This window comes from Poecilia latipinna, unplaced genomic scaffold (genome assembly GCF_001443285.1).
Source record: "Poecilia latipinna isolate Pla-1442-1.1 unplaced genomic scaffold, P_latipinna-1.0 Scaffold1, whole genome shotgun sequence".
Lineage (NCBI taxonomy): Eukaryota > Metazoa > Chordata > Actinopteri > Cyprinodontiformes > Poeciliidae > Poecilia > Poecilia latipinna.
The window spans coordinates 697,515-723,927 of NW_015112617.1; the positions used below are offsets into that span (position 1 = coordinate 697,515).

At 37.7% G+C, this 26,413-nt stretch overlaps 1 protein-coding gene across 15 annotated transcripts in view; it reads right to left on the reverse strand.

The window, feature by feature from the left end:
- Nucleotides 1–26,413, reverse strand: part of ncam1b (neural cell adhesion molecule 1b) — a 131,389-nt gene that overhangs the window by 5,298 nt on the left and 99,678 nt on the right. For 4 of the 15 annotated variants that reach the window (XM_015036202.1, XM_015036434.1, XM_015036123.1 and 1 more), the window contains 13 exons: nt 22,483–22,633; nt 20,594–20,781; nt 20,151–20,247; nt 17,128–17,298; nt 16,071–16,199; nt 13,213–13,227; nt 12,847–12,879; nt 11,704–11,706; nt 10,562–10,686; nt 10,134–10,314; nt 5,151–5,349; nt 4,352–4,468; nt 2,523–3,587 (listed from right to left, as the gene is read on the reverse strand). In XM_015036202.1, the coding sequence (XP_014891688.1) occupies nt 2,523–3,587; nt 4,352–4,468; nt 5,151–5,349; nt 10,134–10,314; nt 10,562–10,686; nt 11,704–11,706; nt 12,847–12,879; nt 13,213–13,227; nt 16,071–16,199; nt 17,128–17,298; nt 20,151–20,247; nt 20,594–20,781; nt 22,483–22,633 (2,474 nt within the window). Of the gene's footprint in view, nt 1–2,494; nt 3,588–4,351; nt 4,469–5,150; nt 5,350–7,029; nt 8,150–10,133; nt 10,315–10,561; nt 10,687–11,703; nt 11,707–12,846; nt 12,880–13,212; nt 13,228–15,731; nt 15,735–16,070; nt 16,200–17,127; nt 17,299–20,150; nt 20,248–20,593; nt 20,782–22,482; nt 22,634–26,413 lie in introns of those variants that run through there. The other 11 variants (XM_015036738.1, XM_015036499.1, XM_015036281.1 and 8 more) reach the window with 7 other exon arrangements.

Consider the following 26,413-nt stretch of genomic DNA (forward strand, 5'->3'; position numbering starts at 1 on the left):
TTTATTTTTAAGTTTGTTTTCTTATCGACGAGCCCCTGGTTTTTAAAAAGCACCCTTTTTTTTTTAAAAATTTTTTTTTTTTTTTTTTTTTTTTTTTTTTAGAAAAAGGTAATATTTGCTTTGATTTGTTTTATTTTTTTCTACACGCATACACATTGCCTGTTTTATGTATATAAATTACATCTCTTATATTCATGTTAGTTGCAGTTTTTTTGTTTTTTAATCATTTTAGAGTTGGAAAATCTAGAGAAGAAGCATTAAGTTGAGTTCATGTAAAAGTCAATATTCATTAAAAAATAATCTCCAATATTTGAATGATGATATATTTTAAATATGTTGAATGCTGTTATTTGCAGCTCTTAAAGCTACTTTTATTAAAAGATTTTTCCATATTTGGCAAAATTGTGCAAAACGAGACAATCTGTGAAAAATATCAATCTCCTCTAGTTCCTCCCTGTGGCATTCCTGCCATCCGCAGAAACACACCGTTCATGATGCAGGCTGTGAATAACTGCAACATTTTAGCTTCAAGGAATTGGCCAAACGCTACAAAAATCTTTCCCCACATTTTCATATTTAAGTATATCTATGTAGAAGTTTGAAGAAAGAGATGCATTTCATGCAATTTGGAGTAAGGCTGTAACAACACAGATGCTGTGAATCCTTTCCAGGTACACCGTAGATAACCTGTGATCTTTAAATCTCATCAAAATGAATCGCAGCAGGCAGACGTTCTCAGATGTCACACTATCCATTTTGTGTAATCGCTCTGAAAATTACAGCACTTTTTGCGGGCGGCTGATATTTTTGTAGCTCCCAAAATAAATGAGGAGAAAGGTCTGGGACAAACAACTGTATAATTTCCAGACAGCGTCAGCTTTGCCACACTTGGACTCTAAAAATCCTTGTTTGCTTTAAAACATACGTTTCGTTTTAAACCTTGTAGGAACCCTGTAATTCTTAACATTTTTTAAAAGCAAATAAATATAGATAAGTCAAGTTTTGTGATTTGTTTCTAAATTAAATTCAATTTTTTTATGTTATCACTTTTGCTAATTAATATAATTAATGTGAATCAGTAATATTGAATTAATTGTGACCCCTGTTGAAAATGACCTAAAATCTAGATTTTTATTTTAAAGAAAAACAAACCAGATGCTTAAACACTGTAATTGGGGACAGTGCTTTATATGTATTGATATTTGTTGCATACAATATGCTGTGTTTAGCTGAAATGGCATTTTTTTAAGCTTGTTTTACTTTTCATTATTGTCATTGGGTTCTTATTTACTTTGAAATCTCTTGGGATTTTTTTTTTTTTTTTGCTGTTCTGACTTTTTTTTTGTGTGTGTGTGAAAAACAAAAATGCACAATAAAATTGTTCAAAGCAAATTAAACCCACGATTTCCTGACCTCAGAGTAAACTAGAGGTATTTGAAGAGGTAAAGCCTGCTGCTAGTTTGTAAATTAGTCAGTAACGATGTCTACCATCCTTAAATTAAATTAATGAGTTCCAGATTTTGATGTGTGGAGTCACATCACTGTGGGCCTCAGCTTTGAACGCACACATGTGATTTAGGCTCTGGATGTGCTAATAAACATAACTGAATCCTTTTTTAACTTTGTTTAAAACTGGATGTGTATACCCAGATTGAGCTTAGTTAAAGGGGCAGCTTTACGTGGTTTCCAGGCACATAGTGCCATTTTATGGTACGATCAAGTAACTGATAAGTTGTTAAAAAAATGCTATATATATCAAATATGACAAAACAAATTTTACTTTGTAATTTATCGCCTTGAAATTGGGCGTCTGTTGCTTTAAAAACTCCTGCTCTTTCTGAAACTCAGAAGTCATCACAACATCGCTCCTCTATTAAGCATTTAAGATTCTTACCAGCGTTTTATTGAGAAGTGGCTCGTATAATGAGCTCGGCAGATGCGCAGTTCCGCCAGGTGTTTGCTAATTGCTACTGGCTAGTCTGAAGGAGCTGAGTGGGGGAATCACAGGGAATGGGTGCTCCATGAGGCGGAATGTGTCTCAAAGGCCGCGCTAGGTCCATCCAGGCCGTTTTGCACAGCTGAATGGTCGCCACGGCAAATTAAATAATCTGTCAAACATGCATGACAGAATCAAGGCGACACTCCAGGCATGTTTTTGATGAGGCAATAACATTATAACATGATGTAAAGCCAAAAGCTGATTTTACATAAAACTGCCCCTTTGACAACTTGCATTTCTAAAAACTTGCTCAAATACTCTTAATGTTTTGTTTCCAAACCCCACATTGAATAACTGTCACACACAGGCAAAGAAAATGACAACCATCAGATCACTTCTATCTGCAACATTCCACTAACAATTAAAATTCACCCCCAATGTCATTACCACAGTTTACCATTGCAATATCTGATATTGTGTGGTCAATGGCAAGATGCGGTGGTGAATGAATGAGCATACAAGTTACACGCACTCTCACACGAACGACACACGCACACAGATAAACCTCTAGAGGGAGCCGTACTCATCGTTGACAGGAGGAGCGGTCTTGAGAGTCTCTGAAGCCTCCAGAACTGGGCCTGAGGGAGGGAAGTCTGCTTGGTCTCCGCTGGGCAGAGAGGGGGCGGCGGACGGGCTCTCTAAGCTAATCAGGTCAGAGAGGGGCCGGGAGGGCCTTCCTGCGCCGTTTCTCAGCTCTAACTCTAAATCTGCATTTTTGTGCACTCCGTCCGGAGCCGTTAAGTCGTACAGGTCTGACCCCGGCGTCAGGAGGTCGTTCGGGACTGCTGAAGCGATTGCGGTGATGGGTAAAGGCGAGGGGATGTCTGCCAATAGAGTGACGGGATTTTTGAGTTGTGGATCTTCGACGGCATTGGGGATATCTGAAGAAGCGTAAATCGGCGCGGGTTTTGGTGTGGGGATGTTGTTACTGGTTGGATTATCTGTGTCAAAGTCAGTAAAGGTGTATGCGGTAGAATCTGGAAGCCCAGGTTTAGACTCCGGGTCTGGTTTTGGGAGGGCAGTGTTCGCTGTAGAGGCAGCAGTTTGCACCGGTGTCTCTTTGCTTAAGGCAACGGCGTTGGCCCGTGGAGTGGGCTTGTTGACCGGTGGGCTCGGTGCAGGTTTCTTGCCATCTGGAATGAGAGGAGGAGAAGACACGGCGAGAGGGGAAACCGGCGGACTGTTTTTAGCATTCAGAGCAGCGAGTTTGGGAGAGTGTCTGCGCTTTGGCGGTATTGGCGTTCCGGACTTTTGAGGTCTACACTGTTCGGGGGTGGTAGGAGGATTGCTCATCTTCTCCGGCTCTTCCAAGGTCTTATGCCCCCTCTCCTCGAGCAACGGTGCCATTTTGGCTTCAACGGCGGTCGAGGAGACCACGGGGGTCGGAGGGGCCGTGTTGGACTCGGGGGTCGGGGCCGGAGCGGTGAGGGGGGTGGGCGAGGGCTCGTTGGCCAGGGTGGACAGGCTGCATGTGAGTGTGGTGGTCTCGCTAGAGGGGCTTTCCTGAGCAGGATCAATGGTCGCGGTGGCTGTGTCTGAGTTGGTGGCTACGGAGGAGGGGGTGTCCAGTGCCAGAGAAGCCACCAGCCTGAGAGAGCAGGGAGAGAACAGAGACACACAGACTAGACACCAGGGTGACTGTGACAAGAGGAGGGGTGACCCGAACGAGAGCATGCAGAGGGATTAGTTGGCTTCAGAAAGTCACACAAACAGAGACAAAAGCAACTGAAAAACAGCAACTATTAAGCTTAGCAAGAAACAAAAAAGAAAAAAGGGGCATCATGCTGTGAGTGAACATTAAAGGATACATCCCATACACACACCAACATGGAGTACACTGACTACTCAACTAATGTACTTAAAAGGCACCAATCTTCTTAAGGTGAACTACAGCACCACACTGAACCACCTTTAAGGGTTAAACAGTACCAGTGACAATCTTGCTCTGCATTTTTCTACAGTTTTTTGCTTTTTCTTCCATACTTCTGGTATGAGATGGCTGGCTGAGGCTGTCGAATGGCTTTATGAATTGACCACACTTGGGAGAGAAAAAAAAGCCTTTTTGTGTCTTTTACTGGTATTGCTTCAACCTTCACATAATGAGACAGAAAATCTCCAGAGCTGGAGCAGAAACACAAAGTACGGTAATCCCCTTTGACCGGGAGGAGGAAAGGAAAAGCAACACAATCCAGTGGACTCCACTCAAGAATAAACTGAACTTTTCCACAGATTGAAAAGGCGAATTAAGTGTTGTTAAATAAGACGATTCTTTAAAGTGGAGTGCAATGTCGGACAGTTAAGAAAACCTTTGCGTAAAAGTTGCTGAGTGCTATTTGTCTGTTATTTACTCACTCTGGCTTTGTGAGAGGTGTAGTTTCGTTGGGCTCTATCGGTCCGGCTGCGTTGTGATTGGCTGTGCACTCATCCTCCGTTCGGACTTCCACTATGGGCTCTTTGGACTCGTCTTTCCTATGAGATCGAGAGGACGGCGTTATTACAATGGCAGCACATGATGTGCTGACCAACATTTCATTTTACTGTCGTAGTGTGAGAAGATGCAATGAGAGCTGTGAATCTAGGCTTTCCAATTCTGTTATTGCACATGTGTACGTTTTGCTTTGTTAGAGGAAAAATGGTTATTTAGATATCATTTGAATGTTAATTATTCAGCATTTTGTATGTAGATGGTTGAGTTCTGTTTGGCAATAAACTTGTAGTCATGCTTGATGGACGCAAAAACGCAAGCTAGTTAAGGTAGTACGGGTATATTAGCAGCTTGTTACCGTTGTGATTTTACACCGTTTGAATTTTTATTTCTTATTTTGGAAAGGCCTTGTAGAACAAATCAATAAGATGCTAAATGTAATAGAAAAGGGCATCTGTGTCATATACACATACACTAGGTCAACAGGAAGTCATCCATTACTAATCAAAGACACTTTCAAATATAAAATATAAATACCTAATTAAATTACTTCATAAATGTACACAAATTAAGTACAATTTTACAACTTATCAATGTGAACTTAGTTAAAAATATAAACACAGTATCTGGATAAAAAACAGCTGGTTCATAAATTTTCTCTCGCTCAGAGCTGGGATGTTATAACAAATTTGTGAAAAAAACTTAAATGTGATCTTTCATACTCACACGAAAGCAGCTTTGGCCTCTTCCAACACGTGCCCTTTCGTCCCTGTGCCTGATTTTCCACACAGGCACATGATAAGGCCACATTTGTTGACAAAGTAACAAGTGACATCCACTGCTAGCAGCAGGAGTACAAATACTACAACAAGGATCCCTGCCCAGAGTATGATGTTCATGAAGAACGGGCCCTCATCACCCAGATCTGCCAGACAGGAGACACAACGCAGAGCAGTGAGAAACTGGAGCGAGACGCACAACAACATAAACCACCAAATTAAAGTGCTGCAAAGCTACAGGAGCTTTAAATACTTGTATGAAAATAAAGAACGTACCTGCTGAGGAGTGGTTACCGACAAGTTGCCTTGAACTGATTCTGAACATGAGTCAGCAGTGTGTGAGCTGTTTAAATACTCCTCTAATGTTAATCATGATGAATGTGTATTTCATATGAAAAGATCGGATTTAAGGGGACAAAATTATATACATGTTTTTATTTTCAAGCAATTTATTTGATATTAGAAACACAAGCAAACCAAAGTTTACAGTGTTGCTGGTTACATGCGGGTCAACATTTCCATTTCCAAAAAAAGAAAAACCTGCTGAATCTTTACTCTTGATCTAAAACTATCTTTAGTTGTCATGGACTTCTAATGCAATATTTTAATATGTACATCGATCAGCCATAACATTATGACTACTGACAATTAAAGCAACTAAGACCCTGCACAACGTAGTGTTCTGCTTGGAGAAACCTGCTTTCTCACATACACAAACATGTTATTTTGAATATCTGCAATCTTTTATTTTTTGCAGACGACTTAATGTTTTATATGAGTGGGGTTTATTGCATGAATTAAATTTTGATTATACAGATTATTGGCTAAATTAGGCATGGGTCGGTATGCAGTTTTCATGTGACAAGTTGCAGTAAAAATTTGTGACATGGTTTTGAAACCAAAAGTTATCTAGATATAATAACATATGTAAAACAGAACTGAAACAACTATTACTATTACTGCTGAAATAATAGACAATTGATTACACTTATGTTATCTATGATATTTGTGTTTTTGTTGTGATGCACAGATTTAACTGTAGGTATAGAATAAGAGCCTCATAAATATAGTGATATATGATTATTGTGCGGAACGTTGCTATAAACTGTTTGCTGCTTAATTTGTCATGTTAAATTCCCACCTGATGTATTTCCAAATGCTTTCTTTAAACTTGTTTTATTGACACTGCACAACAACATGTGGGGGAGGAGCTGAGCTGCTTTACTTTATATCCCATACAGATCAAGAGAACTCTGGCAATGTCGACCATAGTAAGTGCTTCAAACCATAGAAGTGGTACGGCGAGGGGTTTCTTTCTTTCTTTTTTTTAATGAATCCTTTTCTCAGAATCATCAAAAGTAATTAAGATTGCTACCTATGCAACATTTCACCACTGCGATTCACATATTTTTGATTCTGCACAATAGCAAAAGATTAATTCAGTACAAAAAGTGTAAACGGCTGTTTGCTTGCTTTGCTTAATCCAGACCAGTAATTTGACCAATCTCAAAGAGTAAGAGTGCATGAAATATCAGCACTAGCAGCAGCATAGGAATGTTTTAGTATATCTGACATAAAACCAGGCCAATTTTAACTAATATTCATTATTGTTGTTGTTTGTTTCTGTGGGGTGTTGGTTATGTGATAGTGATGCAGCAAAGGATTGTGGGAGGTTATCTGCAATAACTGATATTGTCCAAAATTTTTATCCTATCAAATAGTTAACATGCTCTCCATGGCAGAATAATTTTTTTGACTGATTCAAATATTTCTGTTTGAAAAAAGATGTTTGAATGATCAGTTCGTTAAAAAAAAATAAATAAATAAAAATAAAAAAATAAGAAAAACTTGCTGCCTGTGAAATATGTATTTTAGTGCACAACCTTGTCTTTTTTACAAAAATTCCCTAAACCAGACCCATGCCCAAAGTAAATATGTCTGCCAGGCTATAAAACATGCAGTGCTGCAAAAAAGTAGAGCCTAGGTTCTGTTTAGGTTATTCCTGGATTCTACAGGTCGGACACGGACAAAGTTAGTGAATTTGAACATGGCTCTCCATAAAATTTAATCATAGTTAATCTATGATTTAGCAAACGTGTCAGTTACTTTTCCAAAAGGGTCGGTAGCTTTTATTATCCAAAAATATACATATGGCAAAATGAATAAAACTGAATAAATCTGTTAGGGGGCAAATACTTTTTCACAGCACTACAGCTGAATGAAGCACCTTCCACATATAAATATATAAAAAACATGATGTAACTTCTGTGGACATCAGATTAAAAACACTTGCACAACAGAAAAAATCTTATTAATCTGCACAAAAATAAATGTTCTCTAATATTTCAGTAAACATTTTGTGAATCTTTGCCAATATAAACAATACAAATATTTGAGTCCCCGCGCCCCGGCATTGTCAGTGTTATTGTTCCAAACCTCTAGAGTACAATTTTATGAAACACAACATTATACAGTGTTTATGTAAACAGACAGGTTCAGTACTCGGTGCTCACTCGATTCTAAGTGCTATGTTTTGCTTTGTTAAAAAAAATATATATTATTTTAACTCCACATCTGTTCATAATTGTAAACTGGGAATCCTCTCTGTCAAGTGCTGATGGCTAGCTGTGCTAATGCTGAGCAGAGTGAATCTGTGGGAGGCGAAGGTTTTCCACTGCCTTTGGTTCATTAAGTCTGTCTGGTCTGTTCTGAAACCACACAACAGCCTTCTCGCCACCATGACAGAGGCGCATCGGTCATGGAGGAAGTCCGCTATAGTGGCTAAAAGCGTCCAGAAAGAAAGAAAGCCAGGCCAGAGAAAAGGCAGGCTCTCCTCCGACGCTACGATGTAGATCCCAAACATAAACTACGTCAGCAGAAGTGCAATGACAAGGGGCGAGATGAGTAGTACCAAAGTGTATGTCACAGATGAGCTGCCCTGAGTGGCTGTGGGTCGAGACAGCACAAACCAGACCAAAACGCACACAGGTCGGGACGAAAATGTTCACGTGGGCCCACCACACGAATATCCAGGATCAGGAGAGAGAGCAGGAACAATGAGCGAGGAGATGAAAAGAGAGAAAAAGAAAATAAGAGGAGGAAATAAAAGCAAAATAAACAGGAAATAAAGAGAAGGTGGGGGAAAACAGAGAAAGAGAGAGAGAGAGCGTGAAAAAAATGTTTCAGTTCTGAAAACCAAAGGTGAAAAAAAAATTAAGAAAAATGATTTCTCACATTTGAGGGAGGAAAAAAAAAGAAGCAGCAACACATCAAAGCAAAAGCACATCACAAAGGGGGGGGGGAGCACACTGTGTTGACTGGATGGGTGACTCAGTGGCAGTGAGTGGAAAAAGCTTTAGTTTGGGAAATAAATTAGAAAAAAAAGTGAGAGGAAGACATAATGGCCTGCTGCGATACTTCAGCGAAGCGCTCGACAGGGTCTAGCACTTAAAGGGAATTTGACAGGCTGTGTGGGTTTTCTACCGTTAGTAACAAGCTGCTTCAGCTGCAGTTAGGACCTCACTGAACATGTTAATTAAGAGTCATTCAAAAGATTCCTCTCAGAGGGAAACTATTTCATCTACTTGGTTAAAATTATACACAGGTTAAAGGGGGAAAAACAGGATTGGAGGAAGTCGTCCTCCTGTGAAACACAAACTCAAGCTTATTCAGCCATGGTTTTCAAAAACAACAAATAAAAACATCTTTTTTATCCAACTTGGACATTTATACCAGCTATGAGAAAGTATTTCACCTCCTAAAGAGTTTTTGTTTTTCTGCCACTCCTAGATGTTTCAGATCATCAAGTTTCAGACAAAGATGCATCCAAAAAACAACAACAAAAAACAACCCAGAAAGCAGTTTTCAGCTCTTTATTTAATGTATTAATAGAATAGGAGAAGGTTATGCAGCCCAACCTGGCTCTGTGTGGTAGCATGGCTGTCTGGGGCAGCTTTGCTGCTTCAGGGTCTGGACAATTTGCAGGAATTGACAAAATCCTGAAATCCTGATGAATATTTGGCCATCAGGTTATAACTTTAGCCTAAAGGATTCTTGGGTTACGCAGCAGAACAACGATCCAAAGTTCCTACTTTAGTTTAGACTTTAGTTTAGATTCCTACTAGTTTAGATTGGATCTAACCCAACTAATTAACTTTAATTTAAGGGCCTGAAACCTGACATGTTTTTAAGAGTTTCGTTTTCTTTTGTTTTTAGATTTTATCGTCTTCCTGCTCCATCTTAACCACAGGGTGAGTCAGGTGTAAATCATCTGGGATGTGTGGTTGATAGGATCCTATCTGCGCCGCTGCTTGAGCAGAGCCGCATGCGGTGCGCTGCACTTGTTTAAGTCTGCTTACTTTTTCCTCAACATATTAAACTCTCTACTCTTCTACTCTCACTGTAAGTAGATTACCACAACTTTATATCGTGGATTCTCATTTAGCTTTCTCTGAGCTGTATGTATCAGAGGTTTATTAAACGCACCACAAAAGCCTGAGCCCGACCCAACCATCAAGCAGATAATTCTGGCCCAAATTCCAGGTCAGAACATCTAAACTCCACTCTGAAACACTCCAATTAGCTAAATTACAACAATTCCGCAGAGAAATTATATTTTTTACATAAATTTGAAGAGCTTTCTTTCCCTTGATGAATTACATAATTAGAAAACTGTATTTCTGCATTTTGTATCCTTATCTGATTTAAAGCTTTAAATGATGATCTGAGACATTTAAGTGTGACAGAAAACAAAATGAAAATAAATAAAAAATAATCTGTAAAGATGCACATACTTTTTCTCAACACTATTTTTCTCTTTACTAATGTGAGTTAAATTAAAGAATAGACCGCAACACTCATTTTTCAGCTTTGAGTTTGGCTCCCGTGTTTCACCCTGTTGGTTTACTGAGAGCAGTTAGACGTCGCATACCTGGGAAGGCCTCTGGCTCTGCAGATGTTCTGAAGGACATGGTGGCGGGCGGAGACTTCCCCTTCAGGTTCTCGGCCACCACATACACGTCGTACTCCGTGTCCCAGTCCAATCCACGCAGCACGACGTAATCGCTGCCACTGGGCATCCGGATCTCAGGCTTCCACTGTGACGTCTGGATCTGAGGACAGAGACAGACATAAACGACATGCTTTCAAGGCAGCAAAGCGTAAACTTCAGAAGAAGAAGAAAAAAAGCTGTTGATGTAATAGAAAGCAGAATTGTATATTAACCTGGAGATGCCGCAAGAAAGGTGGCGTGGATGGATATTTGCTTAAAAGCATAATTATGCTGGAAATGTATTTTCCCCAGAGATGCACACTGGAGGTATTTTTTTAACACTCAACATGAATGAATTGTTAACTCACGGGTTTATAGCGGATAAGATAATGCAGGATGGGAGAGCCGCCATCATCCTGCTTAATCCAGCTGACTTTGAGGGAGTTGCCTTTAGGCTCCACTGACCCTTCAAGCTTAGGAGGATTAGGATTTCCTAAAGGTACACAAGAGCAACACAAAGATTATTTCAAAACTCGATAATTTAACTGCACATCGTATGAAATTTGATTGTAAGCAAAGTCAGAGGCAATTGTTAGCTGACCGTTAAATTCAAAGTTTAAAACTAGCCATTCTTCCTGCTCTGGTCCTCTTTTATTCAGTTGACCTTTAATCACTTGTCCCAAGATGCTGTCAGGTTGCACTAATTGGCAAATGACACACAACCACATGCTTATTTGATTCATCTGAGCTGCTGCTGCTGTTGCTGAGTGACCGTCAGCTGGCATGAAGAATGCTAAGGGACCAGCTAGGATGAAATACTCATCCTGCAGTATGTAGCTTTAAGGAAGCTACATACTGCAGCTTCCTTAAAGCTGCAGTATGTAGCTAATCCTATCATCTTACATTTCATAACATACAACCTAACTGCTACACCAGTTGGTTATTATTTAGGGAAAAAAATGAATTACTGCAACCTGATTTTGTACAACTTGATACTATTAAACAGCAAGCTTTTTGCATAGATTAGAATTTAGAGATGTCATTTTATTGCCTCCAAAACTCAATTCAGTCAAGTTAGTAGATCTAACTGAAAGGCGTTGATCTTAATAGTGTTAACAATGACCAGCAATGAGGAAATTAAATGTAAAAATACTCAAGTCTTTGAATGAAAACCAGAGCTAAGGGATGTCGGCAGGAATAAATGGTAGCAAGAAACGACCAATGATTCTTTTGTAATTATAACAAACAAGTTTCATTACACACTTGATTTACTGTAACATATCCAACTGATAAACATCCATCATGTGGCCGACTATCAATACTTCTACAGCGCCATGACCAGCTCTGGTTTTCCCTCATTTTTTATTTTTTTCCCCCCGTCAAGATGCCGACATGACTGATTAAAGTATTACATGCGAACACAGAAGCACATAATGTGGTGTTTAATTGTCGTATTCATCAGCTGAAGTTAAGAATCTTCTTCGTCGGAGGAAATTCAACACCAAGTTACCTTCTGCACGGTTGAAGGAACCATCAGCACCATGCAAGTCAAACATGAAATGAGTGATTGAAAAAGTAAAAAGACATAATTAAAGAACAAAACATTCAGACCTCTTTGACTTTTTCAACATTTCTCACATTGTAACCACAAACTTTGATTTATTTTTTATTTTATTTTATGACTGATTAATTGACTGATTGATTAATAACAATAAAATGCAAAGATTAGTAAGCTAGTTGCAATAAAAAAAAAAAAAATGCAGTTGCAGCAAAAGGTAGTTTCCACAACACATAGACTCAAGGCTGCTTAATATAAAGGGTTTTTTTTTGTGTGTTTTTATTTGTGCAAATGTTGGGAAACCCTTCGTTTTTCCTTCCCTTTAGAATTATGTGCTGCTTTGTGTTGATTTGTCATAAAATTCCAGTAAAATCCATCAAAATGTGTGCTTGTTACATGTCAAAATGCTAAAAAAGTTCTGAAAACCTTGGCGGGTCTCTGCTGGGAGATGACAAAACAGAGGCAAGGGTAGAGGAGAGAAAAACTAAAGTGACCCTAAGGACAAACTAAAAAGAGACTAAACCACAGCAAAGCTATAAACACTGTTAAAAGGCACTTTAATTCCTCTGTTTGGCTTCTCAATGTGAGAAGTGCAAGAGACATCAAACAACTTTACATCCTGATTTAGACAGAATTAATCCTTCAGAAGGCAACTGATTAATCAATGCTGATGGGCTTAATCCAAATGCAAATATTCCCCAAACTCATCCCCAAAGTAGCTGAAACCAGAGGCAAAAAATTTAGCGGCTTTTGAAATACGAAGATTTCCCGTTAATTCATCACAGTGTCACTAAGCCAATTATTTTTTTTTTACAAGCTCCAAACCCAGAATTACATTATTATTCATATTTGTGTGTATCAGATTAAAACTCATGGGATGAAAGTGAAATAATAATAATAAAAATCTGTTCACAGAGGAGTTTGCAGTGAAAATGGGGGCATGCGAGGTCACGAATGCAAGAGGAACTTATCGGGTTTTGCAATGCCTTCACGTTACTAGAAATGTTTCTAATCAGCGGGGGTGACTAGGTTATCCCGTAAGACGAAAACGGCTACAGCACTAAGGGCTTCTATTAGCGGCGCCACAGAACAAACCTGTTCCGTCTGTGAAAAAATGAAAAAGGTCGTCTAGAGACATAAGACAAGAGAAGCAATCAAAATCAGTTTTCTACACAAATGACCATCTGAACCTCGATTAAAAGAATCTCTTGAATGAAGAATTTGGGAAGTCTAATTTCTGGCGCTGTGCAAGAGCTATTGTTTATGAAACAAAGAAAGTGATTACTTTTAAGAAGAGTTACAATTACTTTTTTTTAAAACAGTGGTTCAAATTTACAGAGACTGAAAATATGGCTAAAACAAGAAAAAACATTTCACCTTTTTGCTGCATCTTTAAGCTTTTCAATTAACATTAACTAGTGCTAAAACTAAACCTATATCTACAACAGATGAATCACTTACTCTTCTTAATGGGGGCTGAGGGACAACAGAGAAAAATGAACAATGGATACAAAAATTAGTCATTAAAAAATAGAAACGTAAAGACAAGACATGAAGTCATCATGGGAGGCTCTGCTCTATAAATGGACAACCAACAGAGGGCACTAAACACTAAACCATGAGATCAGGATTCAGTGAATTCTGAAAAGATAGTGATCAGATAAGTGGACCGCTGATGACACAATGCAAATTTGAGTTGAAAAATACATTAGCACTGGATTACTTTTCATATTTGTTACATGTTAAACCATTTTTGTGGACCAGTCGCAGCACCTACAGCATCAGCTGTGACACAGTCGACCTAAAAGTCTCATACAATTGAAGAGGCTCCAAAGATCCAACTCTGATTCACAGGACTGAGAGGCGGTACTGGTCCAAATCAATATATTGGAATTTTACGTAAGTTTGTTTCTTCAATTCATAAAGTGAAACTCATATCAAGCATTTATTACACACTGTAATACTTTTAAAGAATCTTTTTCAAGATTTTTTTCTCTTTGTTTTGATGATTATGGCAAATAATTAATGAAAACAAACAGTTTATAAGAAAACTGATTATAAACTGATTATAAACTGTTTGTTTTGATGATTATGGCAAATAATTAATGAAAACAAACAGTTTATAAGAAAACTGATTATAAATAAGTGTTTATTCCCTAAAGGGGCAGTATTATGTAAAATCGACTTTTCTGAGTATTACGTCACAACATCATGTTAGTCCCTCAATGTTTTTTTCTCTTCATGCATGTTTGAGAAATCCTTTAATCACCCGTGGCAACCACTCAGCTGTGCAAAACGCTTTCCAGCCACAGCGCCACGTCAGAGCTGCAGTTCCACCTCAGAGAGTGTTGAACCCTGTACTTCTACTCCTCCATTCAGCTCCTTCAGACTAGCCAGCAGCAATTAGCAAACACCTTGTGGAACTGCACATCAGCTGAGTTCATCATATGAGCTCACAATGTTGTTGGATGGTTAATAGAGGAGTGGTGTTGTGATGACTTCTTGAAGGCAGAGGTTTCAGAAAGGAGGTTTTAAAGCAACAGAGACCCAATTTCAAAGCTTTAAATTATGAAGAAAAGTTTCTTTTAAGTTCAATTTGATATATAGCATTTTTTAACAAAGTTGTTTTATCGATGCTGCGAGTATCGACACATTACATCCTACTCAAATCCTTCGTGTTCCAACTTGCACATGTACTGTAAAAATGACATGTAATGAAACAGTTACAATTAATAATAAATAATGAAATGAAATAAATAAAATATAAATAAATAAAAGTGGATAAGACAAAAATATTCCTTTTCTGCATAACTAAATACACAAAGCTACAAAATTAACATTCAAACAAAGCAAATCTATAAAAGAATTTATAACAAAAGCATTTATTAAACCAGTATTATGCCATCAGTTCAATGAATTTAATCCAAGTCTATGGAACAGTCACAAAATGTCACCAAACACATTCTGTCCCTCTAAAATCTTTCAGAAAATCTTAAAAATGTATTGAATCATACCGTTTGCTGAATATCGTGATATATATCATATTGTGAGCAGAATATCACATATCGTGAGATTAGTGTGTCGCTACAGCCCTTGTTAAGATAGTTACTTGATTTGTGCTACAAGATGGTACTATGTGCACAGAAAAAACACAATACTGCCCCTTTATAAGTGTGCACTCGATATGCAGTCAAGGAACTTTTTGCATGAATTATTACATCAAAGCAAGGTGGAGCAGATCAGCCTATGGCACATCTGAGGTGCTAAAAAACCCCACACTCCTCTCATAGTTGTATCTGTTGACTGTTGTGGTGTCTCTGATTTTCTTCTTGGCAATACTTCATAGGTTCCCAAAGGGAATATTGGTACTGGTACTTTCAGTATTTTGGACAGGCCAGCTTCTTTAGCAAGGAGCTTTTGTAGCTCATCTTTTCTGTGGAGTGTGTTGGTGACCAACTGAAATCAGCAGTATTTCTCTTTAATATGTTTGCTAAAAAATAAATGGTCAGAATTAAACACTTTTTTAATTGTACTATCCCAGGAGTCTGTGACCTTTACATCCTAAAAAGCCATTATTCCTCTGAGGCCAGCCAAATAAAACTTATTTAGAGCCGCTAATGTCACACAACTAATAATTTTAGGTAAAAATCTACTATAGTTTACTTTTTTTAAAACCGCCATTTCATTTTCAGCCAAAGTTATTGAGAGCCACTGTGGAAGGTGCAAAGAAAATGAGGTTACATTTGTAGTCATTCAAATAACTACAAATACACATTTGAAATGCATTACTGTGTGTGATAATTCTATAAATTAGGAGTTTGACTTTTTGAACTGAGATACTAAGATATAATGTTTGACTTTAGTACAACTTCCCCTGATTAGTAAGAGCTGTTGTGATGGCAAAAGACTCATTCATATCCATATCATGCTGCTGGTGATACTGTAATTCCTCACTGCAATTAGGGAGTAAGAAATTAAACCTTCTATTTTTTCAGTAAATTACAACATAATTAACATGAGAGTGCTGTAAAAATTATATCTATACTTTGTAACAAAGTGGGCATGTAATTATAGGAGTAAAAAATATCTGTAGGTGGCTTTTAAAATAACTGCTTCATGAATTCAAACATCTCCCAGTAGAGAAGCAAAATCGGTCAGCAGAAAGGACTGAAGTCACTCTGTTTTTGTGAAACTGTCCAAACATCTCAGGCAACCAGCCGATAATGTGTTTACAGAAATCCTCTGCAGGTAATATGTTTGTGATGAAAGAAATGAAGGAGGATAAAAGCTTCACACTGCGCTGTCAACTGTGCACTTACGGACAGGCTCGGTCTTGAACCGCTCCGTGGGGCTGCTCTCTCCTTCGCCCTTGCCGTTAATGGCCGACAGCTTCACCTCGTAGCGGCTCTCCGGTTTCAGGCCCGTTATCGTCACCTCGTTGTCGAAGTCTGTTACAATATCAGAGACAGCGCAGTTTCTGTTGAGAGCACCTTGATCGTTTTGCTGAGCACAACAATAAACGAATTCCCCCCCCCCGTTCCAACAATACATGGATAATTAATAGGCGAACACGCAAACGCTGATTAGCTGGATTCTCATTTCGCCCAAACAATGTTTAGACAACTGATTAATCCATTTAGAGATGTACCGAAACTCGGCATACAGGGAAACAAGAGCAGCAGCCGTGTTCAATTATTTTGTCAACGTCACAGTTTGTATTGACAGCCAAGTGTGCCACGATCCAACAAAGAAACAGTTTGTCCAATAATTAATTACAAACTCGATAATCTAATTACAACTGTAAGGAATAATTCAATTTTTTCATATAAATGTATACAGTTTTCTAATTCCATAAGCCATAAAAATTGAAGTAATTTAAAACTATACAGAAATAATTATAGATGGTTACAAGTACAATACATAATCATTGACTAACATTTAAAAATGTACGTATTTTAATCCTTGTAAACGTTTAAATAAAGAAGTGTTATTCATTTAACTTATGCCAGTTTCATGTACCAAATCTTTTACAGTTTTATTTGAATTTATTTGATTTAAAATATTTATTCTTAACTGTAAATAATGGTAATTTTGGCCCAAGTAAGTGTTTTTTAGTTAATGGCAGTTTAGCATTAACATAACATTTTCCTACATTATTAAAATTTATCTAGCATTTATATACAAAACAATGTATGAATATTGATTTCTATATTTGCACTTATATTTCTGACATTTTATATCAATTCCAACCAAAATAATAAAAAAAAAGGTTTTATCTAACATTCATTGAAAAATAACTAAATCTTTTGTTGAACTTTTAAGTGAATTTTGCACAACTACTAATACCAGCAGTTTAGTTTTTATATGTGCATTTACCGTCTTGGACCTCGTAGACTTTCTGCGTCCAGCTGCTCCTGCCCTGCATCCTCCATTCAGCTCTGTACTTGAGAACAGGAACGCCTCCAGTAGATTCAGGCTCTCCAAACTGGATCAGAGCGGTGGTGGAGAAAGGCCTCACTTCATCAATGACCAACGATGACGGAACCTCTGTAAAAAAAAAAAAAAAAAAAAAAAATTAGGTCAGTTTAACTACAGAAAGTTTAAAATTTCACAAAAACCATTCTTATGGCCGCTTGTTCCTTTCAAAGTGAGACATTGAACTCTTAATGCATCTCATAATACATAACAGTTGCACAAGTGAATTAATTAGTGATTTATAGGTTTAAAGCTATGGATCTTACTAAAAAATAAAATAAAAAAAATCCATATTATCATTGTAAAAATATTAAGCAAGCATTGGGATAGTTTTATAATCTATTCAGATGACATATTTGTATACAAATTGCTTCATGGGCTGGCTCCACCACAGTTAAAAGATTTTAATCAATTAAATTTTGTGTTTGTCTGTGTGTGTATGCGTCTTTTTTTTTTCTTTTCACCATAAACCTGCCATTACAAAAGGCTAAAATCTGACATTTTTACAAGACTCTTTAATCTAGAAATGCTGATTAATATGCACTAAATCAAAATGTAAATTGCTCTTTGCACAACTACTAATACCAGCAGTTTAGTTTTAAACTAAACTAAACCAGCTGCTAGTATTTAGACAATAAACCTCATTTGCAGGGAGGGTTGAGCAGTAGTGGTCATAGTGCACCTGGTAGATTTATTATTTATCTGTTGGAAGCATAAACACTGCTACAGGACTGGTAAGCAGCCTTAATTTACATAAAGAGCACAGTAAAAACACACACAGTCAGGGAAAGGCTAGAACTCTAGAAAAATAAGTTCCTGGAGAAAGAAGCAAAATGAAAACATGTCTTTTGATGTAAAATATAAAAGCAAAACTGTAAAAAAATATAAATAATAAATTAAAATAAGAAAGCATTAAACAGACCTAAAAACCTTTGAAAGAGCTTAAACTAAAATTGAATATGGATTTAAACCCTTTATCTCACAGATAATTCAGTGTTTCAGAAATATGAAAACATTTAAACTATGAACAGAAGGGTTCAGAAATATACTGATACTAGTAAAATAAAGATTTATTTTACCCTTCCTATAAAAACCATGTAGGCTGCGAGGTGCAGAAGGAGCTGAAAACGCATTCTGACTTTCAATCATGCTTTGTTAAATTTACCAGCATAAAAAAATAATTGTTCTCCACCCACTTCTTGATCCATTTTGGGAAAAATTACATTATTAAAAGTGTTTAACTAATTGAAACAGTAATATCCGAGTTCTGGTGGCTTTGCGGGATTCCTACACTCTAAAGCGAGCTCCATTCTTTCCTGCATCACTTTGATCTGGGTAGTAAAAAGGAACACTGTAATTACTGTGGTTGCACAGGTTTCTGCCTGAAGTGAAAAATGCTGCTTTTTTTTCTCTAGTCACTTCAGATGGTGGCTTATAACCTGTATTTTCTCCTTTCCTCTTGTCTTATGAAGACGGATGCATTCATATGAAGGTGTAACATTATTAACTTGTACTTTTCTCAAGAAAGCATTCAGCTGAATTATGCAGATGCAAAGTAAAAACACAGCAAAGGTTTATTTTACACTGCACCGAGGGCTTTGATACAAGACACAGATAACCGTTGCTGATAGTTGAGCTGATGTCTTTTTATCTAAAGTTATCTTCTATCTAAACAAACACCGCTGCTTTGTGTAATCTCATGCTGGCTGTTACTGCAAAATATATTTTAAAAAGGAGTGTAAAATCTGTTTTACAGCCCAGAGCAAGACAACATCTAAAGCACTACTCTGTGTTTTAGGTTGCTTTCACACCTGATAGTCCGGTAGACTGTTTGATTTTTGGTCCAAAATTGCAACATGTGTTATATTTTCAGCTGGTGCGGTTTTTCGCACTGCATTGTGTCAAACCAACCAAACCCTATGAAAAACATGTTCATCCTCTCGCCTCTAGAGGCCCTGAACCAAGAACCACTGAAAAAAATGGCACAAAAACGTCTGAAGAGGACACTGAGTGGAACTTCCTTCTTCATGAAATGTAGACAAAAATGAAGTGCCGTCAAATTTTAACGGTTGTAGGATTTCTCTTTCTTTGATGAAAGACCACAAGCCTTCTCTCCCACTAGCGCTGGACATTTGTTTTGGTTGCATTTACTCCTCGTGCTTTTGGAGTGCTCTCCGGTCCGCTTAGCATTCACATATGCATTCAAACCGCACCAGAGTTCACAGCAACCAATCCAAGACCTAGGTTTGTAGGCTAACTAGCTTGATTACTAGGGATAGTGTGAATGTACCCTTAAGTTTAATTCTGCTACAATGGTACTGAATCGCATCTGCACGTTTCAGCAAGTCAAATGTAAGACTTAAAACCTATCAACTCAGCTTTGTGCTTCTCATACTGCAGATTTTGCTCTCTACAGCTTTAACCCCCATAGTGCCAAGCTTAAAAGTTTTGTTTTATCACTTTATCTCAAATTGGTTGGCAGTAGAAATCAGCCAGTTGCAAAAATGAACATCATCCAGCCAACTGCTAATAAATTTGATAGAGGCAAAAATGCTAGCTAGCTAGCTAGCTAGCCAGGGTAGTTTAGCGGCTAGTTACCAGTAGCCTCAACCTCCTCAAGTCACAGAACTCAATGAAGATGTTTCCAAACAACTTAAACTTTTGCCTAATAGAAAAGTACCACGAAAAAAGAAAACTACATTAAACAGTCCTGCCTCTACAAAGTTTAAGACCTGTGACTAACAAATTAAAGACCCATTTTTAATGAATTTAAGACATTTTAAGGTCTTAATTTTACACACACACAAACACTTTTAAGACATTTTACGGATGTCCGTACACCCTGTACAAATTTAACAGCTATTACTGAATAGGCCAAATGCTGTAAACAAGAGTGAGATTTAAACCACATCCTCATCACTGACCGGCCTGAATGAGCAGGAACTCCTTGGACTCGGTGCCCATCTCGTTTGAGGCGGTGCAGTTATAGCTTCCAAAATCATTTTCAGACTCTGGTGTAATCTGGAGGGGAGAAGAAAATAGAGCAGTGAACATATGAAGGGAAGCATGGCTAAACAGATGAACAAACTTATGTGTCAATCACCATGGAGGTGACTTTTGTGTTTGTCCATCAGAACAGCCTATTTTCATGTGTTGCCGTGAGCCTTCATGCTGCTGAATTATTCATAGATCCCCCCACCCCCGACAATGAGGCTAGAAGAAAATCCCCCTCACTTCTTAGTCTATGCTCATGAAATCTTGATGACACAAGGTGATGGGGGGTCTGGGATGTGTCTGTGCACATGGAGAAAACTTCATGCATGCATTATGTATGTTTACGTTGCAAAGTGTACTTTAAAGTCAGTACCTGTAGGTAACTGGATAAAGGAGTTCTGAAGATTTTGATGTTGGTGGTGTTTGAGTTTGGAAGCTGCAGTCCATCTCTGAGCCAAACAATTGACACATCTGTGGGGAAAGCCTTGACCTCGCAGCTGATGTTGACCGGGTTTCCCTCCCACGTGTAAACCGCCACTGTTCCGTGGATCTTAGGCGTATCTAGGAGTTGAGAATGTGATTCAGAAAACTCTTTCAAACAGCTGAAAATATTTTTTAACTTGTTCATAGTTCTGGTTGGAAATTCATACACATTCATTGTGGGGCTTTTAATGATTTATTTAATTTTGTAGTGTGAATATTTATGTTTCACCACATTTCTGAGCAGAATTGATTTAAATTAGTTGGTTTGTTTGCTGCAGAGAGGCACCATTCATGCATACTCCTTCGGCATACCCTTGACTTCCTTTATCCGTTCTAGTTTCAGTTTTTATAAGTATTTGGGATCCCAGTCCTTTTGCAACACCCAGTTAAGTCAAAGTATTGCCCAAGAATTGAGAGGATCCCAAACAAAACAGAAGCCCCTACTCAAAGTTTACGTCCTTCAACGACAACCGAGTTTCAGAAAGGTCTATGATCAGACACAAACTTGTTTTATCTGTACGAACCAAAAAGTATGTTTGCAGCAGTCAAGTTGAGGCTTTAAAACCTAAGAGCTATGTACCAACTGTCGAGCTCAGCGGTGCAGCATTGCCAGAGGATGGAGCAATAAAGAACAAGGAGTACCTCTAAGTTCTTCAAGTCAAATGAACAGCTACCTGGTTGAAACTTAGACACACTTTGGTTTTATAACAAATCGGAATAGAACAATGATCACAAATGGAAGTCAAAACTGGCAGGAAAGGATACAGATTGCAGACAGGCTTCTGCAATGACCCTGACCTCAACCCTGCAGAACGTGTGCAAATTGTGGTTGTTATCCTGCGGCAGGATAACAACCAATTAACTAAACTCTATATTCACCTTGAAACTTGCAGATAGCTACAAAAATGTTGCAGTCAAGGTGGAAGTTACTAAGGAATATAGTTTAGATTTATGGCCTGAGCCGAACTCAAACGAGACAAAAAGTTCAGGCCGGGTTGGGTCAGTGTTATTTGCTTGCCTGCGATCCATACAGCACAGAGAAAACCAAATGATAATGTACAATATAAAGTTGTTTTAATCTGTCTATAGTCTAGAGTAGATAGCTTAACTTGTTGAGGAAATAAACACAGTAAAGAGGGTGCAGAAGTTAATCAGATTGTAACAAGCACAGTAAACTGCATGCACACACAGCTCTGCCCTGCCCTGCCCTGTCTGAGCAGCAGAGGAGATGGGATCCTGCAAATCACACATGCCAGATGATTTGCACTTGAGTATCTGAACTTGACTCACCCTGAGGTTACAACAAACGAGAAGATGGAACTGGAAGATGTTAATCACAAGCTAAATATGGGACACTGCTTATCTAAATGGTCTACAATCAGAAGCAGTAAAATCGTAATTTAAAAAAAGTAGGCATAGGTCTATAAGTAAAGTTAATTAGTCAGGCTGGATTGGGACACATTGCCTACGGATTTGGGTTGGGTTGGATACTAAGGAACGTGTTCTCACATACTAGTCAGCCTGTATGCAGAATTTTGACCCTGTGTAAATTACAGATGGTTCCCCAATAGTTTAAAATTTGTTCTCCATATGCTTTACTTTTTTCCTTAGGGTTGATTGTCTAATCATGCCAAATTTGAAAAATAATGACTCAAATAAATAATTAAAAGCCCAAAACATTCACAACCTACAGCCCATTGTGACTGTAGGTTCACCTAAACCTGACTCTCAGGAACCAGACTTATTTTCCAGCTAAGCTGAAGACAATGCAATACTCACAGCGGACCTCCAGATAAGCGGTCTGTTCATCCTCTCCGATGGCACTGCGAGCTTTGCAGAGATACTGACCGGCATCTGTATACTTGACATACTTCAGAGTGAGGGAGGACACACGAGCATCGCTCCTTACTACTACATTTCCATCTGGACTCTAAATGGTAGCAGAAAAAGGTTTGGTGTAAGGGGGAAAACAACAACAACAAAAAAACAATAGGATTTCATTAATGGCTATATTGCATTGTGACTTTAAACAATTTTATAGAAAGATGTTTGTAACCTGAAATGGAAAAATAAAAGTAAGCCAGCCTTTAATAAAGAGAGTGGACATTAACTTAAGGAAGGAGGTGAACAGCGCTCGATAAAGACGTGGAAACATGGGGATGCTGATGACAAGGCAGGGGAGCTGGTAAATAATAGATGGAAGACGGCATTAAGAACCATCTAGAGCTTTTCACATGGCAGCTACTAACTTGTGAAACATGCTGATGCACAGTTGCAGACGGGGAGCTCCACGCTTGCACTTTTACACATTGGCTGACATATATGTTTTTTGTTACATCATCCTCATTTAAGACAATTTTTCTTTTATTTCTCCATTTCCAGACATTATTCGTTATCAGATATGTTATGAGGCAGCGATGTGTACATCTAGTATTTACTCCGTTTTCAGGGATGTATCAAGTCACCTACCATTTGAAATCGTGACTGTTACAGCAGATGTTGTTGTGACTGTTTTTATCGTTTGGTACTAAAACTGCCAGACAATAAGGTTTCTGCTTCCAAAGAGCCGTAGTGTAGCATATTACTGTAAAAAGTCCCATTAGCCACTTGAATTTTACGATGATGGCCGCCATTTTGAGCTTTTTAAGCCAATTATTGCCATAAAATGTTACTCATTTTCATGACTTGGATGAACTGTCAAATCATGTTTTCTTATTCAGGCAACTTTAAAGTAATATGTAGAAGAATCAGCAATTGAGGACTTTGCTCTTTGTGAATCTCACACCAGTCGTCAACTAGACAGAGACAATGTGTGACAGACTTACAATCGTCTTGGTTAGCGCCAACTTCTGCTGATTTTTTAAATATGCTTAGTGGTTTAGCGGCAGCAGAGCTAAGATTCTTGCTTAGTGAATTTATGGTTAGTCAACCTAACTATTTGGCCAGCAATGGCAATAACTACTGCTGATTTTAATACAAAAGTATACATTATAACCACAATGGCCACTGAAAAATGTCCACCAGAAAAAGATAACTGCAAATCAACAAAATACAAATGATTTTTGGCTCAAAATATGTAGGTTATGATTTGTCACCAAACACATTCATCTATTTAGTGATTTTAGTGCAAACATGTATTTTCCATGACGACCATGGCGGCACTCTTAAAAAATTATTACAAGACATGAGTGATCAATGGGTCAAATTAAGCATGATTTAACAAATGTAATCATCTGTGATAATCACTGGCACATTTAGTACAACATACACGATCCCTATGACCATCCTGTAAAATGGTGGCCATCTTGAATTTTTCAGTAGCTTTTTTTTCTTTTCTTTTGTTTTGAAAAAAGGAAGACCCATTGAACATCTATGCCAAGTTAACTTCTTGTATCTGCAAGTGAAAGATTTTTCTGAAATATTCAGTTATCTTCTGCACCAGTATTTCAGTGCTTTATTCATTAAAAAGACAAAGCAAATTAAAACATGACATCCTCAACATAATCAGATCCACATCTACCAAAACCAAATAAATTGACTTTCTTTTTCTGCACACATTTGTACAATAACATTATGCATCTGTTCCTTTAACAAGGTGCTAGACCTGAATATCTAAGTGTCTCTTACGGTTGCCTTCGTGGCTTTGATCCAAATTGAAAACAAAACAATGGCAGAATGCTTTTACATAGACTGAATTAGGGCTCAGCCTGGGAAGCCATTTAAGAGAAACAGTGTTAGTTTGTATTCAAATTGAACACACAAAGCATGTCTAGGGCATTTATTATGCATAGAGGGTAGCGGGAGCAGGGAGACACTTACATAACACACACTACCCTTTTCTTCTGACCCCTGTGCAGATAGCTATCTCAGTCGACCCCTGTGGTGCTGTTTTCGATTGCTGCATTTATACAACATGCCACACTGCATCTAAGCATTAGCGCCTACTTTAAAGAAAGCTTTAAGTATGGATGGGCTTTTTTTGGGGACACTAAAGTCTCTGATGTAATTTGAGAAGTAGCAAAGTGTGTGAGAGATCCCAAAAATGTGGAACGTTTCTAAATATTCATCAACATTTCAGTAAATTAGATTATTATGAAATAATCTCAGCTAATTTAGTTATTTTGATTGAAAAAGCTAAACTTCTCCTGATTCATTACACACAGTGAGACATATTTTATTTTATTTTAATTTGGATAATTATATCCTACAGCACATGAAAACCCAACATTTAGTTTCACTGGAATTACAAGATAAAAACGACTAATAGAAATGCTGTTATGCTCGACACAATCATCTTCTAAATTGTCAGTTGTCAAGTAGACGGTAGTCAATGCCCTCAACAAGTAGGGTGTGGCACAAAGAATAACCACTAAAGCAGCTGGCTGTTCACAAAGTGCTGTGACAAAGCCTATTGCTGGAAAGTTTAGTGGAAGAAAAACCTGTGGTAGTGAAAGTTGTAGAGTCCTTAGTGCTATATGGGCCAAAATCATACTGTTGAAAGAACTCGTGGGCCACAAATATAATTTTCTTTTCTGTTCTTTTTTATTGAAAGGTTTAACAACTTTACCAGTTCTTATTTTTTCCTTGTTAATGTCCCAAAAATAAACTAAACGAGCAATATCTTAATGGACATAGATGTCTAGACAAGGAATCTTAAAATATAAAAAGATTTTTGCATGTCTTACATATAGCTAGCAGAAACAATATAAGGATAATGTTTTTATCAAATAAGTTTGTTGTATTTAGCCTTAATTCAATGACTAGGTGATCCCAAGTCTGGTGTTAAGTGGAAATTGCCCTTGCAGGATGTATGTGGTTTTACTGGAAAAAAAAAAAAAAAAAAAGAAAGAGGCAGTATGAGCTTAGGTTGAACAAACATGGTGTGTTATGAGCGACATCTCACTGCAACACTGGTAAAAACATTAAGGGGTTAATAGAGGAGAGATGCTGTGATGATTTCCTGAAGGCGAAGGTTCAGAAGGAACAGGAGTTTTTAAAGAGATAGAGGCCCAATTTCATGGCATTAAATTACAACAGGGTTTCCCTCAGTATATTATAAGCCTGGTGGGCCACCAGGCTTTACTTGTACCCCCAAAAGGCTACAGATTGCATAGTCTTTTAAGTCTTTTTAAACTTTTTGCATTTTTTAATGCTTTATAGTTAATGTTCAGATATTAATCTTCCAATCTTTCAATAACACATAATTATCAAGTAATATTTTCAAATTTCCTGTCAACTTTAAACATTTTTTAACTCAAAAACATGGCAGGCCACTCGATGAATGATTGGCCTAGCGCCCAACCACCGGGCTTAGCAAGTTTTCTGGGGGAAACCTTGTACAACGTGAAATTGTTTGGTTGTAATAACTTCTTGGTTGTACTATAAAATGGCAGAATGTGCCTGGAAGATACATAATACTTTAAAGCAAAAGAAAAAGCTATTAATCATATAAAAAACACTTTGAATTGTACATAATATTTTCCATTAACATTTGCTTAATTGGAATCTGCATCTTTTTTCAAATGTCTTGCTCTTTAGAAATTTTGCCCACTATAAATCTCTGGGATAATAATAAAATACATCACCGTGTGTAATACATCTTTACTGTGCATGTTCCACTGCTTGATTTTTAACAACTAGAATAAATTAACTTTTCATACAACTTTCTTGAGATGTTACACGAAAAGTAGAGGTGTGCCGATCGATCGGC